The sequence below is a fragment of the Martes martes genome, assembly GCF_963455335.1.
Source record: "Martes martes genome assembly, chromosome: 11".
Taxonomy (NCBI): Eukaryota; Metazoa; Chordata; class Mammalia; order Carnivora; family Mustelidae; genus Martes; species Martes martes.
In genome coordinates, this window is record NC_137899.1 from 22,294,674 (window position 1) to 22,313,720 (window position 19,047).

A 19,047-nucleotide genomic window follows, 5' to 3' on the forward strand; every position below is an offset into this window, starting at 1 on the left:
ACTACTGGATACCCAAAGAAAATGAAAACACTAATTCAAAAAGATATATGCACCCCTATGTTTACTGCAGCACTATTGACAACAGCCAATGTACAGAGCCAACCCAAGTGTCCATCAGCAGACAAATGGATGAACAAGGCATGTACACACACACGTACACACACACACACCACACACACAGAGGAATGTTACTCGGCCATAAAAACCAATGGCATCTTGCCATTTATAACAACATGGATGGATATAGAGGGTATAATGCTAAGTAAAGTCAGAAAAAGACAAATACCATATGATTTCACTCATGTGGAATTTAAGAAACAAAACAAATGAACAAAGAAAAAAGAGAAAAACAAAGAACTCTTAAAATTGTACAAAGAACAAACTGGTGGCTGCCAGAGGGGTGGTGGATGGGTGAAAAAGAAAAAGGAGATTAAGAATACACTATTGTGATGAGCACTGAGTAATGTATAAAATTGCTGAATCATTATATTGTACACCTGGAACTACTAAAACCCTGCATTTTTTTTTTATTTTATTTATTTATTTATTTGACACAGAGAGAGATACAGTGAGAGAGGGAACACAAGCAGGGGGAGTGGGAGAGGGAGAAGCAGGCTCCCCGCAGAGCAGAGAGCCGATGCGGGGCTTGATCCCAGGACCCCGGGGTCATGACCCAAGCCGAAGGCAGATGCCTAACGACTGAGCCACCCAGGTGCCCCTAAAACCCTGGATTTTTTAAAGTTTGTTCGTTTACTTATGTGTTTGGGAGAAAAATGGGGGGGGAGAGAGAGAGAGAGCTTGTGCACGCATGCGTGCGCAAGCACGGGCCAGGGGAGGGGCAGAGGGACAAGCAGACTCCCTGCTTAGCAAAGGTTGAGGCGGGGGGGGGGGGCGCCTAGAATTGCTACAATTCAGAGCAGATGGAGTTAAAGTATGTAGAAGAGGCCAAGAGATGAGTAGATAAGTTAACCAAGCGCAAGTTCAAAAACCACCCTTGGGTATCTAGCTAAGGAATATCTTTATTCTTAAAAACTGTACAGAGCCACCAATTATTTGTTTCTCCACCAAGGAAGGTAACAATGTGATCAGAGTAGCAGCATTTCAAAATAAAGCTAAGGGTTCCAAATGCAAGGTTGACTAATAGGTATGCAATTCTCCCAGATTCAGTAGGTTCAAGAAAAAGCCCTGATCCTGATCAGAGCATGTAAAAAGTCTACCTCTCCAACCCCACTTATAAGTAAGTTACCTTTGCTGTTCTTTGCTTCACTGAAAATTAATACCCTGTCTATAGTTTCAAAGTAATCTTCATGAGCAAATGGTGCCCACAGTCCAAATCAGTAAACTTTTTTATTTAAGAAAGGGATAATAAAATGTGCAACTTGCTATTACAAGCAATAATTTCTACAAATGAGTTTAATTAATTCAATTAAGTATAGAACCAACCCACCTTGGTGATTTACCTACAATCAATTTTTTATTACATACACTGGGCACATTAACCACTATAAGATTCATGTGATATTTAGTTACTTTCAATGACAATGTGGAAATAAAAGACTTTCAAATATTTTATTACTAAAAGACAACTTTTAGTAATCTCTTAATCTGTCAATTACATTATCAACAGAAAGTCCCATTAATTCTCTAGTAGCCTTATGTTTTGAAAACCTTACCAAACTTGGTATCATTTGCCAAATATGCCTTAAATTACCTTTCATCCACTTAATTTCTAATTATTACGTGACATGCCAAACTTCTTTGCATCTACTTTTCCCCTTAACCGACGGTTCTGTATTCTGAGAGAAGGCTTTTATATGGTTGTTTTATTTACAACAGCATCTCTTATTTGGCTGGTTAGCCGCACAAAGATTAAATCAGATTCAAGTGCCCATTTTTGATCTACAGTACATTACTACCAAGCTTCCAAAAAGGGATCTTTATAAAGACTCTACAGTTAAGAAGATGAAATTATATTTTAAACTCCTACTTTTAACTGGTCGGGGAAATTTCATCACTTAATCCCTCAACAGTTAAAGAAAATATGATTTCAAGTATCCTAGTCAAAATGCTATCACTTAAAAAAAAAAAGTACCATCACTTGTTAAAATTCTAATACTGGAGAATCTTATATCATCCCTCTTGCTTCTACATTCTGTCTAATGTAGTCTATCTCCATCAGAACACAGTTACTCAGGTAATGTATACGGTAAACTTCAATCTCTCTCTAGTTGCTATTTTAATGCCGCTAGTTTCCTAATGCCTTTTATTATTTCCCAGCTTCCTGAAATAGGTACTAACTAAAACAGCTACTTTAAAGAACTACAGCATTCAACTCACTGAAATCACACCAATTGTGTAAGGTTTTTTATACACAGGAGACAGTCTGTTCAATTCTATAGCCCCTTACATCTTTTCCTACAACGGAGAGGCTATAAAATATTTCTAGCTTTAGTTGTCTCTCCTAAACAACTGAAATAAAATTAGCTAAGATATGAACATTCAACAATCAGTGCTATATAATAGGCTTCAGAGTTAACAAAGAGACCAATATGATTCATGATTCAATACTTACTACATGCCAGGGCCTGTGGTAATAATAAAACAGATGTTTACATACATGAAGCTTATATTTCAGTAAAAAGATAAGGAAAAAATAATGAAAGAAAACAAGACTTTTTCAGAGAGGTTTTTCAGGCACTATTTTAGATAGTGTGCAGAGGAAAGGCCTCACTGAAAAGTTGTATTTGAGCTCAGCGAAGACTATGCTAAGAGGGAAAAAAAAATGTTCAAGGCAGATGGAACATCAAGTACAAAGGAAGGACCAAGTTTAAAATGTTCAAAAGAACAAGGAAAATAATACCAATATGGGAGTAACAGTAGGTTAAGGGGAGAATATGGAGCAGAGATTAGAAAAGTAGGGCCTACGGTATCAAAAGATAGGATTTTAAGTAAAACAAAAAGATCACTGGAAAGTTTTCAAGTGGGAGAAATTTAAGATTCATTTAATGCTTCAGAATTACATTATCTTCTACAGAAACAATGAATTGTGGAAAGCAAAAGAGAAACATGGAAATTACTATAGTGTCCAAACAAGAGATGAAAAGGGCTTAGACTAGGACAATGGTAGAAATGGAGAGAAGTATACTGATTCAAAGTGTATTTTGGAGGAAGACACAGGATTAATCAATTAATCAATGAATCAGACATGGTGGGTAAGGGAAAAGGAATAACCCACAAGAATGCCTTAGGATTTTGGCTTAAGCAACTAGATAGAGGTGGAGTCATTTAAAGAAAAAGATGAGCCTGGAGCAGAGTTAGATCTGAGGGAAGAAAATCAAGCAAAAAATGGGAAAGAACGGCCAGCTAAGTGTGGCATCCAAAAAGCCAACAGGGTTAAATCGTTCTAGTAGGAGGAAACAGTTATTTATATCAAATGCTGATAAAGCTATATAAATTATGGAAGACTACCAATTATTTTGACAACCTGGAATACCCAGGTTGTCTAATGGTGTTGTGTAGCCTGATGCTGAGTGTGAACTCTTTCAAGGAGTTTATTATAAGGAGGAACGGAAAAATGGAATAGGAAATAAAAAGGGGTAACACTCTTAAGGTATTTATATGAGATGGGAATGATCTAATTAGATTGAAGAAATTGAAGATGCAGGAAATATGGGATAGCAGGTGAGAGTGAAGTGTAAATATCCTGAAAAAGATGAAGGGGAATGAGATCCAGACAGCAAGTAGAAGAACAAGGCTCTACTAAAAGTGACATTTTATAAGAAAAGCAAAATTTGAATATAGACATACTTCAAATGTGGAGCTGTGGTCCTACACCTGAAACATGACTGATATAGTATAAGCTCTTAATAAATATTTATTAATAAACAGGAAGTTCCTATATTAAAATGGAGTCATACCAAAGAACTAACAGTACCTGCATAAGCCAAAGAAATCAGAAAGAATGATACTCTTTACTTGAAAGAGTACCCAAGATTCACTTTCTCTAAACAAGGAGACAGCAAACTAGGATCCCTAAGCCAAAGCCAGCCCAATGCCTGGTTTTGTAAATAAAGTTTTACTAGAACCCAGTTATGCCCATTCCTTTATACATACTGCCTAGCTTTCCAGTGACAACACAATTGAGTAGTTTCAACAGAAACTATACTGTTCCAAATCTTACATATTTACTCTTTGGCCTTTTAAAGAAATAGTCTGCTGACTCCAGCTCTAAATTTAATTTTAAATTTCAAAATAATGTGGGAAGTGAAAAAGGATTCACTACCACACACACTACGGAGACATGCATCTACTTTATAGTCATGAGACACCTAAGAGACCTAGTAATGCAGGAGGCTCTATGGGTGGAGCTCATGAGACAGAATTAGGCTAAGGACGATTTGAAGTCATGAGCATGTAGGAAATGGTGAAAGCTACAGAAGTGGATGAAACCTCCAGGACAGGGTACACAGGTTAAGTTAAAGACTCCCAGAAAGCATAAATATTTAACAAACGGAGAAGAAACCTTTAAAAAAAAAAAAAAAGATTAAGGCACAAAAAGAAAACTAGATGAAAGCAGTTGGTGGTTTCTTATAATGTTAAACACAGAATTAACTATGACCTAGCAATTCCACTCCTAAGTATACACCCCCCCCACATAACTGAAATCAAAGACTCAAATAGATACTTTATGCCAATATTCATAGCAGCATTATTCACAATAGCCAAAAGAGGGAAACATCCTAGTTTCCATCAACAGATGATGGGATAAACAAAATGCACTACATCTATACAATGGAATATTATTCAACTATAAAAAAGAGGGTAATTCTGATACCTGCTACAACACAAACTCTGAAAACATCATGCTAAGTAGTCAGACACAGAAAAGATAAATATTTTATGATTCTCTTTATATAAGGTATCTAGAAGAGACAGAGAGAGAGCAAGAAAGAGAGAGTAAAATAGAGGTGCCAAGCACTTGGGCTTGGAGGGGACAAAGAGGTCTGTGTATGTAATAAATGCAAAGTTTCTGTTGGGGATGATCAAAAAGTTTGGGAATAGACGTGAGACTGACTGCACAGCACTGTGAATGTACTTAATGCCACTGAATTCTATACTTAAAAATGACCAAAGTAATCAATTTTATATTAGCTATATTTTTCTACAATAAAAAGACCCAAAATACAAAAAGGTAGTTCCACTAAAAACGAAAGTACTAAGAGTCACAGTATCAAATCCTGAGAGAGCAAGCAAGTCTGAAAACTATGCATTTGTCTCAATGTGACAGTAGCACAGCCAAAGTCAAAGCCAAATTGTACACAGCAAGTGGAAGATCAGTGCAAGAATTCAAACATATGACCAGGCCTACAACTGAGACAGTGCTCATGGAATTATTAAAGTAAGAGGCACAAATAATACTGACAGAGGGTCAAGATTTAATCCGAATTAGCCACTCCCAGGACCTACTTGGGGTGATGTTCGGGGCCTGGAGAAAAGGTGAAATACTGTGAATAAGGTGAAATAAGACTTGGTAAGTGGAGGAGGTAGAACAAAGATGTGGTAGGCTTGGTTTCCATCTGGCCCCAAGAGAGTGTTGGGGCACAGTTTCTAGTCCCTCAGACCGCAAGGAGGTTTGTTCTAGGCTGGGCCTGCTGGGAGTCGATCTGTTCCGGCTCAGTCCAGATTGGTACAGTGAAATGGGCAGTTTTTGGACCCCAGGCAGTGCTATTATCGAAGCTAGGGATGGTGGATCAGTTGCTAAGTCCTACTTGGTATGGGACAGAGTGCAAAGGGACAGGAACTGTTCAGGGAAAGAATCTCTGCTGCTCCAAAGTGATGTTCAGACACTGTCCCAGAAAGTATTCTGTAGATCACATGGTCTACCCTCCAGCTTTACCCACCAGGAGATGACTGATGCTAGCTTCAAAAACTCTATAGATTCGGGATGCCTGGGTGGCTCAGTGGGTTAAGCCTCTGCCTTCAGCTCAGGTCATGATCCCAGCGTCCTGGGATCGAGCCCCATATCAGGCTCCTAGCTCGGAGGGAAGCCTGCTTCTCCCACTCCTGCTCCCCCTGCTTGTATTCCCTCTCTCGCTGTGTCTCTCTCTCTGTCTTTAAAAAACAAAACAAAACAAAACAAAACACTCTCAATTCAAGCACTAACTCTATCACTAAGTCACTATGTACCCTTGGGACACGTCACATAACCACTCTGGGTCTTAGTTTCCACATCTGTAAAATGAACTCTTAATTCCATGTGGCTTTAAAACAGCAAAGAAAATACCAAAGCCTGGATCTCTGAATGTGCTCTAGAACTTTTTCCATTAAACAGCACTGTTCCCAGTATGCCTGTGAAATAGGCATACTGTTTATGTGCTGTTTATGCCTGTGGATTAGTGACTTAATGAGATAAACAGCTCTACCTCATTTTTATAATACAAAATGATAGTTTGTGTCACTTTATAGAGTTACACAAAGCCTGAGTTCTGGTAATCCTGAATCTATGCCATTTTAATTTTCATTACATCAAACTTCACAAATACGGAGAATATTTTTGGTCATTAAAATTAAAATTATTCCTTTATGTAGTATTTCCATTTGTAAAAATGAAAACAGGCTATTTCCAAATGTGCTAAATGAACTTCTAAATTATTGTCAAAAACTTAGAAGGCAGAACTACTATTATTTTGTTTGCAGTAATCTACCTGATGATGCTGCCCCATTTTTCTGGAACCACTTTGTAAATTAAAAATCTTATTTAGACCGAAATATTCTTATTCTTCAAAAAGGCATCAGAAATTACCATCCAAGGCACATTATGCATTCTTGGTGCAGGCATTTAACTAAATTAGGTAAAGTGAACTTAAGATCTAAAAAAAGAAAAGGACCAATCACTAAGTGAGGCATTTAGAGAAAAAGAACAGGTTAGAATGACTGAATGGGGTGCCTGGATGGCTCAGTCGGTTAAGCATCTGCTTTTGGCTCAGGTCATGATCTCGGGATCCTGGGATCAAGCCCCACATCGGGTATCCCACTCAAGGGGAAGTCTGCTTCTCTTTCTCCCTCCATCGCCCCCCCCCCCACACCACTCATGCATATACACTCTCTCTCTCAAATAAACAAATAAAATCTTCTTTAAAAAGTGACTGAGGGGCACCTGGGTGACTCAGTCAGTTAAACATCCACCTTCAGCTCGTCATGATCCCAAGACCCTGGGATCTAGTCCCACATCAGGCTCCCTGCTCATCCCTACTCAGTAGGGAGTCTGCCTCTCTCTCTCTCCCTCTGCCCCTTCCCCCACCCCCATGTTTTCTCTCTCTCTCAAATAAAAAAAGATAGTAAAAAAACAAAACAAAACAAAAAAACAGTGGTTGAAAGGCACCTGGGTGGCTCAGTCAATTAAGCATCTGCCTTCGGCTCAGGTCATGATCCCAGAGTTCTGGGATCCAGCCCTGCATCGGGCTCCTTGATCAGTGGGGAGCCTGCTTCTCCCTTTCTCTCTGCCATTCCCCTCCTTCTTCTGACTCTGTCAAATAAATAAATAAAATCTCAAACAAAAAAAGGGGGTGTTTGAATAAATAAGCTGTGATTCCTCAAAAATTGGGAGTTTTATGATTTTCTTCTTTCTCAACAAAAATTTAATTTCTTCCTTGCACAAACCTTCAAAATATAGTTTGATTTTAATGAGTTTATATATTAGTGTTTTAGGTAAAACCTCTAATTTTCTTTTTAATGTTAAAATGTTCAATAACACATACCTGGGTGTCAGTAATGGCATATGGATAGAATGACTCCCTAACCACTACAATAACAGGTATAAAAGATCTCCGTGAGTTTTCAATATGCTCCTTCAGATTTGTAATCAAAGTTTGTCCATTTCTTTTATCCTTGCGATAACCTATTATTTTTTAAAGATATCACATGAAAATCACACACATTATAATAGCACACCAAGAAACATTTTAAAATGGAGAGGTCTGGTTTGACAACTGCCCTCAGTTTATTTCATGTGGCATCTTACTTTATTTAACTCATCTGTTAGTAAAACCTAGCTCTCCTGACCAAGTGGTCAAGCAACCCTCGGTTCGAACCTAACTTTACTTTTTATTAATTATGTGGCCTTACTGAAGTCTGTTCATCTCCTTTACTTGCCTTTTTTTTTTTTTTTTTTTTTTTTTTGCAAAATGGGAATACTACTTGGCTTTTTGCTGGGATGCATGTGTTATACACAGCTGCATGAATGTTCTGAGCTTTGTATTAATTATCACAAGCAAAAAAAATTAGAAGAAAAATTGTTTATGATTAAGTATGATTCTGCATCGTTCTAAGAACAGTTCTAAACAATGCTAGTACAGTGCTGTAAAACAGGCTTTTAAATGTTAGAACAAAACCACATTTAAGTGAAAGCACTTCCAAATTAGGATAAGCAAATCAACACTTACTTTAAGAGCAACAGAAAGTATTAGTTTCCTGATAGTGGATTATATGTAAAGAAATCAGAGGTGAAAATGCTAAGCATCAGTAAAAATGAACAAGTAAAATGCTACTAAAAACATTTCATTAGACACAAAACACTTTAGCATCTTCAATTACACAAAGTCAGACTAAAAGCACCCAAACATTTCATCAAGTAATGAACTCTGTCAGCAGGTGGCTCTAGTGACATTGAAATAACTTAGTATCACATGCTATAACAAATACAGGTAAAAATGTATGGAACCTCATAAATTTCAAGTCAAAAGGAGTCACATTAATACCTCAATCCAAGCCCTATTTTTCAAAGTAAGATAACCGGAGTCTACAATAATTAGGTGTCATGTTTAAGGTCTCACTAGCAGGACACTGGCCAAACAAAACAGAAAATCTAGGTATTTCCTTTACGTACTGTTAGTTAACAACTGAGTATTTACTGTGTTGCCAGGTATAGGAAAAGGAGCCCTCCTCCAAAATAATTCATCTCTAACCTACATGTCACATTTAGTAATCTGTCTACCTCATCTGAAAGTACCCATAATTATATAAGAGCTCATTTTAATGATTTCTAATGGTACCAAAATAGTAATAGTAATATTAAAAGGAATACAATGTTGGTAATCTTATTCCCAGTTGCTGACGAGAAAAGTAGTTTGGCTTTTTCTTTTTTTTTAAAAGGCTAGGAAAGAAGAAATTTAACATCCCCATTCACACATCTTCCCACTTTCCAGCCCCAGAAGGACTTCCCATCTTTCTGTTTGTTTATTTGACCAATTTAGGAATTCAGATAGTTGGAATACCAGAGGTAGAAGAGGTAAAAAGAAATAGAGGAGGTAAGCTCTCTCCATTAGGATAAAAAACACACAATTCTAATATACAGCTGAATTCTGGCTCATCTTTCCTGTCTAATGATAATGGAGTCTAGGTTTTCTTTTTTACTTCCCTTATCCTTGAGCAAGGACCTGAGAATACCTTTGTTATTATATGCAGTCATTTATTACCCTGAATTTACTACTGCTAGAAATGAAGCTACTATATACATGAACCACACGTCAAAACAATTATTACATAAATATTCTTTGTAATATTAGTAAAGGAGCTATATTACAGAAAAGGCCTAAAATGAACACAGTGGGTTCTGCCTCTGCCACTTTTCTGCTCTGTGACTTCAGTTTCCTCACCTATAAATTAAGAATGACAATATCTGGGGCGCCTGGGTGGCTCAGTGGTTTAAGCCACTGCCTTCGGCTCGGGTCATGATCTCAGGGTCCTGGGATTGAGTCCCACATCAGGCTCTCTGCTCGGCAGGGAGCCTGCTTCCCTCTCTCACTCTCTCTGCCTGCCTCTCTGCCTACTTGTGATCTCTCTCTCTCTGTCAAATAAATAAATAAATAAAAATCTTTAAAAAAAAAAAAAAAGAATGACAATATCTACCTCATAGCTCTATCTTTATCTTTCTCATTCAGAAAGAGAGATTCTTAGATCTCACTTTTACAACTTTCGTTAACTAGCCTACAGCCTAGGCTTCATTATGTCCTTCTTTCCTGATGTTCCTACTTTGTTGTCTAGCCTAGAGTTTCTTTATCCAATACAGTAGCCACTAGAAGTATAGTGAATACTTGAAATGTGGCTAGTTTGAATTAAGAGGTGCTGAAGGTATAAAATACATACCAGATCTTAAATACTTTTAGTGTGGAGAAAAAGACATGAAATTTCTCATTCACATTTTTCTACTGATTTTATGTTAAAATGATAATACTCTGGACATACTCCGTTAAATAAAATACATAACTAATTTCAACTTTTTATAAACCTTTTTATAATATGGACACTAGGAAAAAAAATTTTTTTTAGAAAATTTGAAAGTATACATGACTCTGTGTACTTCTTATTGCACAGCTCTGATCTAGATTTCTGACTTCCAACTGCTTATACTTTCCTTAAGAATAAGGGTAAAATTTATACTTTACCTTTGTAACCTGAGCCTCTTGTAAAACATTTTCCACACAGTTGATGATTTAAGTGATGATCCAAAATGTGCTTTTTTTTGGATTACTAGTCTTACCCTATGAAATTATGTTAGAAGAAATCCACTTCTAGTATTAAGCCTTAAACAAAAAAACTTTACAGATGGCACTTCCTGATAATAAAGGCAATCTCCTGTTTATTCCAATTATGGTCATTTTGCTAATCAAGTTTTAAAAAACGGCATTTACACTTAGCTCAATTTTCCCTTTAAATATATTATCTTTCCACATTTTTTATTGTACCTGGGATCATGCGAGACACTAGTGAGGAAATCACTGAGTCATTATATTAACCTTATGTTATGACTGGTACTTTTCAAATCTAAAAACACAATGCAGGTAAAAACTTGCTGCTAAGATCTAAAGAGTTAACAAGCAATTTTTAAGGTATCTTAAGAGTCTCCCCTGTAACATTTGACTCCAAATCCAATTCTATTCATCAAGATCTAGGTATTGGTTTTTATCAATGCTATGTATAGTAAAAAGTAATTTTTAAATAAAACATCTTCAATTACATTTGACTGTGGAAAGTTTATAACTCCTTTAAAAAAATACTTAGGCTAGGGGTGCCTGGAGGGCTCAGTCGTTAAGCATCTGCCTTTGGCTCAGGTCATGATCCCAGCATCCTGGGATAGAGCGGTGCATCGATACTTCCCACGTTGGGCTCCCTGTTCTGCGGGAAGCCTGCTTCTCCCTCTCCCACTCCCCCTGCTTGTGTTCCTTCTCTCACTGTCTCTCTCGCTGTCAAATAAAATAAAATCTTAAAAAATAAAAAATAAAAATAAAAAAAATACTTAGGCTAATGAAACAAAAATTTTTAAATTTTATTATTATTAAAGCAGATATATCTGAACAATAGTCTATCAATCTTCACTGGTCAGTTACTCATAAAATATTTTAAAGTTACTCTTTTTTCGTGCAAACATTTAGGTAGAGAGCCAAATCTTGGCAAATAATAGGGAACAGAAAGAAGTAAAATACAAGATCCCTAACTTTGAAGGAAAGGCAAAAAAAAAACCTAAGGTTTTTCAAAACTTAGTGATGAGAAGAGCAAAAAAAATGTAAAAAAGAAGAAGCTGGACTTGGTAAGACTAATGAGTTTTATTTTAGAGACACAATAATTCAACAGCAAATGTTACCAAGTATGGAAATAATGGACTAGAGCTTAGCAAACCCATTCTTCAGAGATCCTAAACTAGACATTCAACTTCAAATTTCCTGTCTATAAAATTCTACAGATAAACTAGATAAACAAGTAATCCAACAAATTCTCTTTTATAGCCTTAGAAGCTAGTATAAATATGGTCTAGTATGTAACACACTCAATAAACAATCACTGAGTATCTCCTAAATTTTAAAATAGTTTATTAGTGGTAGACTATATTTTAGCAGTACAATCTTTTTTTCTTATTTTTATTTATTTAATTTTTCAGTGTTCCAGAATTCATTGTTTATGTACCACACCCAGTGCTCCACGCAGTACGTGCCCTCCACAATACCCACCACCAGGCTCACCCAACCTCCCACCCTCCTCCCCTCCAAAACCCTCAGTTAGTTCCTCAGAGTTCACAGTCTCTCTTGGTTCGTACAATCCTTTTTAAAAAGACTTATGTATAATTATTATTATCTAGCCACACGAATACAATAAAATGTAATTCTCTTAAAAACATTTGAGTTTGAAATAATTATGCAGCTTCACAGGAAGGTAAACAAAGAAATAAAGAGGAAAGTTCCATGCACCTTCCCCCCACATCCTCCATCTTACACAACTTTTATGTATTTGAAATAAAAAGAAAGCATCGCATTAATTACACCAAAATTTCTTATAAAAACAACTCTAAAAGCTTCATTTCTGTGGGAAGCAGGGAAAATATTATTTAAGGCTCTTTTTAAGCTTCCAGGTTTTATATTTAAAAAGGGAATTTAAAAGCTTGAAAATTAAACCACAAAAATTCTGATGGTTGTCCCATAATAAACATTGGCACTAGCTATACTTTCTGTGCCCACTGAGTAGGGGAAGCTATGCCCAAGCAACACACACCTGTATGTGGAATAGGAAAAAAAATAATTTTCTAAAATAGAAAGACAGTCATTCTGTAATTACTTACAAATTGATCATTTTCCCATAATAAAAATGGCTATATTTGTACCCAAAAAGATTTGGCTCCATAATATAAATCATACTTATTAAGTATTCTAATAAATACATTTAATAAAAAATACAGGAAGCTGTTCCCTACACTGCCCTCCTTCACTATATTATTCATTCCCCTTTTAACTGTATAATGCCTTCCACTCTGTGAATTATTTTCAAGTGCAAATACTAGACATGCCAACAAAGCACAGATGCATCTCATACTGTATACTAGACAAATTCCTATCCTGTATATAAACTTCAGAAATTACACCTTATAGTAATTGCTTAAAAGACTACTCTTTAAAGAAAAGAACTTTAGAGGTGATTCTATTTAGGAAGCAAAGAATCTTTACCAATAAGTGCCTGTAAGTATTATCAGATATGGATTTGCATCTACCAGATACTTCATATTAAGAAAAACCAGTACTTTAGACTCAGAACCCTTTGTTTCCCAAGCACTGCTTCCAGGATCTTTCCTTCCAACAGTACCCCTATCTGGGCAGAATAATGGCAAAGCAACTGTCACAGAGTGCCCCATTAGGAATCTATTATTTTATGACAAATATATTTTATGACAAAAAAATATTATTTTATGACATAGTGCAAAAAACATAATGGCTTTTAAAAACTGTATTACAACAATCATACAGTTACACAGACTGTATAATATATTACTGAAACAATAGAGAGCATCTCTGGGGTTTTCCCAATGGCACAAACAGAAGTGGTGAAACACTTCAGACCACATGAAATGACAGCAAAAGGAGAATAAATAGCATTTTTATCCTCTTATGTATCAGTTTTAGAGACCCTAAAATAAATAAATTTCCTTTTTCAAACTTAAATTCTATTAAGATCAGCTTTCTGGTCAGAGTCCCATTAGACACAATGCATCTATTCACTGAAACAGAGAACAAACATATGTGTCTTTCTATCCGTCAAACACTGCTACTTGAACCCCTTGCAATTTCCAAAAACAATCAATTAATCCTCACAACCAATAAAACCTAGTGTTAAAGTGGCTGGTCATTCAAAAACAAAATATAATGAAATCTATATGCACGACTGCCTAAACCAAATAGTCTGGAGTCAAGGTAAGAACCTTTCACTGAATCCATTGGAAATGATGGATCTCCATCAGAATCGGCTCTCATAAAAGCAAAGGTTATCGGGGCACCTGGGTGGCTCAGTGGGTTAAAGCCTCTGCCTTCAGCTCAGGTCGTGTTCCCAGGTTCCCAGGTTCCCAGGTTCCTGGGATCCAGCCCTGCATCAGGCTCTCTGCTCAGCAGGGAGCCTGCTTCCTTCTCTCTCTCTGCCTGCCTCTCTGCCTACTTGTGATCTCTGTCAAATAAATAAATAAAATCTTTAAAAAAAAAAAAAAAGCAAAGGTTATCAAAATAATCATACAGCAGAAAATAATCCCTTTCTCTTATTTAAAAATGGTTTGAATTTTTTTCAACTCAACTTAAAAAAAAAAGCAAATTCCACATTTAAATGGATCCTACAATATTTTCAAATATTCAAAATTTTTTTCAAATATTCAAATTTAAAACCAAATTACTTTTCCAATATAAACATGACAAATCTTACAATATAAAAAAACAACAGTAATCTTGAACCCACGACCCTGAGATCAAGACCTGAGCTGAGATGGAGCTGGATGCCAAAATGAAGTGAGCCACCCAGGCACCCATTATATCTTGATTCTTGAGGGTGACAGTTACCAGACAGAAAAGACAAAAGGAATTAGAAAAGATACAGCATTTGGCTGAAGAATTGTTTTAATTTATTCATTTGTTAGAGAGAGAGAGCGAGCGAGCACAGGCAGACAGAGTGGTAGGCAGAGGCAGAGGGTGAAGCAGGCTCCCCACCGAGCAAGGAGTAGATGTGGGACTCGATCCCAGGACGCTGGGATCATGACCTGAGCCGAAGGCAGCCGCTTAACCAACTGAGCCACCCAGGTGTCCCTGAAGAATTGTTTTAAAAAGTAACTTAGTTAAAGGAATTTTAACCTTCTGATATTTTGTTTTCAACAAGAATCTAAAATGAGAAAAAATATAAATGCAAATCAACCACTGCTTGGTTGTGCTAAAATAACTGTATAAAATATTTTGCCTTTCCTGTCCAAAATACTTTTAATTTAAATACTTACTCTGAGCCTGCAGCCATTTCCAAGTATGATGTTTCTGCTGTATCAACCCCCAAAGGGATCACTATGCTCATGACGTTCGCCTCTGGTAAATTCGATTACTATGGAGTCCTATGCATTGGTATCCAAAACACTGGGGCATGCCAGCCACAGTGCTCATTGCAAACATCTAAGTGCATCCACAAACCCTGTTTAAAAAAAAGGGGAACAAAAAGTTAAAAATCACCTTCATATTCCTAACACAGTCATACTATAAGAACAGTAAGTAAAAAACATGAAGAAAGCATTCTTCATTAAAATATCCATATATACTGGAATTTGCTCAGGGAGACTGAAGGAAGTTTCTAAATCAAAATCTCCCTTTGGGAATGAATTTAAAATACCAAAAGAAAGATTAACTAAGGTGTACTGCTCAGTGAAGAACCAACAAATATTACTCATTTTGAAAGATAAAATGGAATTTCTTACAGCACTAGTATCCAAAACAAGTCTTCCAGTTCAGAAAGTGATCTAAACTAAAAAATATTGAGTACTTACTATGGACTGAGCATCATATTAAGCTTTTAGATGGATGATCTATTTAATCCTTACAGCTGGAGATAGAAATCTTTTACCATTGAGGATTACAAAACCAAGAAAGATTAAAAAACTTAAACAAGGCTGCTCAGTTGAAGAAACAAACCCAGGATTTGAACCAATTCTACTCTATTGTTTATATATGTATAAAAGCAAAGCTATTTTATTTGTAATAAAACCCACTGCTTTAAAGTGGTTGTCATTTTCTATACTACGTAAATATAGGTCTACTGAGGGAGTTCTCCATTTCTTCAGTTAGTATCAACTCCCTAGAACTAATGTTCCCTAATACAGGCAATTAGTTAAGAAAACTAATACACTTCAATGTTTTTAAACACATTTACCAAGTAACAAAATATATTCAGCTTTAACATCAATGCTTCTAATCTAATTCACTGCGTAACACTTGTACATGGTACTCTTTGTGAAGTATCTACTCAAAATCTTTCAAGTAATAAAATAGTACAACTCAGGAACAAAACAGAAAGATAACCCTATAAACAGGAAAAGAGCAACAGTCAAAATCATTTTTTGCCATGTTATACCTGAAATACTGAAGAGCAAGCTTTCTTCAAACAACAATTCTTGTATTTATTTTTAATTTTTTTTAATTTTTACATGTAACCTCGAGAATACCTAATTCAGGTTAATTCCTATTTCTCAAATAATGCAGATTGTGAGCTCATACCTTATCAGAGTAAATACCAAAACAGGGAATAAAGTGGCAATAGTGGTTTGAATTCTCCAATAAAACCAGCCTCTATTTTTAAACCATGTATAACTGGGGAGACCTACTAGATTATAAGATATTATAATAAAAATATACAATAACAGGCTTTTGCACCTAAAAGTTAAAAACAGAAGCACTGGACCTATCTCTAACGCTCACCAGATGTTGTGAGCCAGACAAGTTATTTAACCTAAGCCTCAGGTTCCTTGTTCATAAAATGGGAATTTATCCTCATAGGGTTTCTGAGAAGAAAATGAAATAATGAATGCAAAGCATTTTTGTACACAGCACTGCACTTTTTTGGCAATGAACATGTGGCAGTCACGTAAGAAGAGTTGCTCTTCTTTCATGGAAAAGCTCTCTAGACTTCATTTAAAGTGAATCTTCTAATAGCTTTTGAAACTAAAGTAATTACAGTTTTCAACTTGCCATGTTTTTATAGTTTGCTCCATCAAATTAAAATCCTCTAAAAATAATTAAAGCAGAATGAGAAAAAGGAAAAATGAAAAGCTGCCCCACCTTCTTTTCTACACCTGCCTAATATTAGAGTTACTTCATGAAAGCCACATAAAGCTATAAAATTTCTAATTAACAAAATGCAAGTAATATCAAACTGTAAGTTTGTTCATTCAAATGGTACCTCATTGTGTATTTCTTTTAAATGCTGAAGACATGGGCATAACAACAGGTAACAACTACAACCTAAAAAAATAAATTCTCTTCCTTGTTGGTAGAATCTACTTGGTAGATGTTTTCTTCAGCTCAGTTTATCTTTACATTAGACTCAAAAGAAGTCTTACATTTTAGGTGTATGTTGTTAAATATTTAGTAGTGCCATTTTTGTTTGTTTTAATCAGAGGCAGAAACAAGAAAGCAGAAATCAAATTGTTATGTACTCCTTTAGGTAACTGAGTAATATGTCCAACCTAAAGAACCTACTTGAGTATGTTCCATTTTTATAAAATAGTATGCTATTTTATAGTATGCTCCATTTTTATAAAATATACACTCAATAAACACTACATTTGAACTATTTTTAAACAGCAATGAAGAGCTTGCCATGAGCCTATTTCAGCCAATAGCTTGTGTCTGTGTGATTACGGCCTATCTCTCAAACGCTGCACAATGCCTGCAGCGTAACACTCTATTAAGGGACTGGTGAATGAATTAGAGCACCTAAGATGAAATTGCAGCCCTGGCCTCATTAGCCAAATGAGTTGCCAACCTCTAGAATTAAGTGCTGTAACAGCAACTACATGACACCTTCTCCATAAATACATCACTCTAAAACCACAGACGCTTATCCCCAGGATAGACACATCATCCCAACTGAAACAGAACCACAGACTGAATTTGACTTAACAGGCAAAATCTCAGAAATTTATTCACAAAAGGTCAGAAGCCAAGAGGTCCCATCTACTGAGACCATAAAATGGCAAATATTTCAGTGTATTCATTAATATCAAAAACTCTAGCCAGAAAACTCACACTGTTTAAAAATATAGTTGATACTTAATAAAATCATAAATTCGTTAGGGTCAAATCACTGCATCTTTAAAAATAAGAAGGGAAAGCCAAGGTAGTAAGTGGAAAAGGTGTGAGCTTGTAACACACGCACAACTAGAGGAAATTCAACAATTCAACACAATCCAAACAATTACCACAAAGCTTTCACAGCTTATATGCGAATCAAGAAACTGATTTTCCAACTGTCAAGTAAAATATATACAAAGCACATTGAGAATAAATGGCAGCCATTAATGAAATAATGTAAAAGGAAATACCATGAGATGTCTGGCAAATCTGAGGTCCAAGAAAGAATAAATGTCTTCACAAAACCTGCTATCCAGAATAGACCTAGAAACCAAGTGAACACAGGAGTATTGAGCTGTTTTTAAAAGGCATAAAATTATAGGTATGTCTGTCTAACATGGCACCTGAAACCAAAGGGACTCACACAAAGACAGAAGCTAATTCTTAAAAAAAAAAAAAAAAAAAAAAAAAAAATTTATTCTTCACTTCTTTACACAAATGAGTGTAAACACAGTAAAGGCAACAATTAAAGCTAAATACCAAATCAAACTGGACAGAAACTAAGAAAATACAGTATTAAATACAGATTTAGCAAAGCAAAGGCAATGATACCAAAACAAAAACAAACTCTAAAGTAGGAAAAACAAGATGAAAAGCTAGGAAAAGCAATTACAAAACAGTCTATCAGAAAAACTGGAAGGCTGAGGCTGCTTTTAAGACCATGTTCAGAAAGCAAAAAATACCACTGAAAAGATGAATATCGTACCCAAATGCAGAAGGATGAAAATATGAGGAAATTTTTTTCTAAAATTATGAATAAAAGTGCCCAATTTAACAAAATCTCTTTGAAGAGTCATGTATTATCTTTCTGTCCCTTTTAAGTACCTTATACACAGTTCAAAAAATATTAGAATTAAATCAGTGTTTTTGTTTTGGACATATATCACTAATAAGCTGGTGAATTTTTGTCTAAATTACTAATGAAAATGAAATAAAGAAACTTGAAAGAAATTGTGAGGGACCACATACATAAGATTTCCTTATAAATTAGAAATTAAACTGCCCTCACTATGAATATAAGATTTCTTCCCTCTGTAGCAGTTAGCTAAGGTATAATTTAAAAAAAAAAATACTGGTTGACCAAGATCTATTACCAAGTATTACCTATGAAACTCTGGACAAGTCATTTCACTACTCTGGGCTTGAACTATAAATGGAGGTAGGTTAGGCTGATGATCTTACAGTTGAAACCGTACAATCACAAGTATATTAAGAGATTACTCCTGATAATCTAAACACTGAATATCACATTCCAAAAAGCAACAAAAAAAAACTTTGACAACAGAATGAATTACTTCTCCAACTGGGTTAATATTATTATCAGACAGTGCTCTAAAAGCACTTACCTAATACTCAAATCTCC

At 35.7% G+C, this 19,047-nt stretch overlaps 1 protein-coding gene across 3 annotated transcripts in view; it reads right to left on the bottom strand.

Annotated features, from left to right (window-relative positions):
- KMT2E (lysine methyltransferase 2E (inactive)) overlaps positions 1 to 19,047 on the bottom strand; it is a 98,176-nt gene that overhangs the window by 57,931 nt on the left and 21,198 nt on the right. For 2 of the 3 annotated variants that reach the window (XM_080817900.1, XM_080817902.1), the window contains 2 exons: positions 17,876 to 17,948; positions 14,789 to 14,973 (listed from right to left, as the gene is read on the bottom strand). In XM_080817900.1, coding sequence (XP_080674026.1) covers positions 14,789 to 14,859 — 71 coding nt within the window. In that variant the 5' untranslated portion in view covers positions 14,860 to 14,973; positions 17,876 to 17,948. The remainder of the gene's footprint in view (positions 1 to 14,788; positions 14,974 to 17,875; positions 17,949 to 19,047) is intronic. The other variant, XM_080817901.1, reaches the window with a different exon arrangement.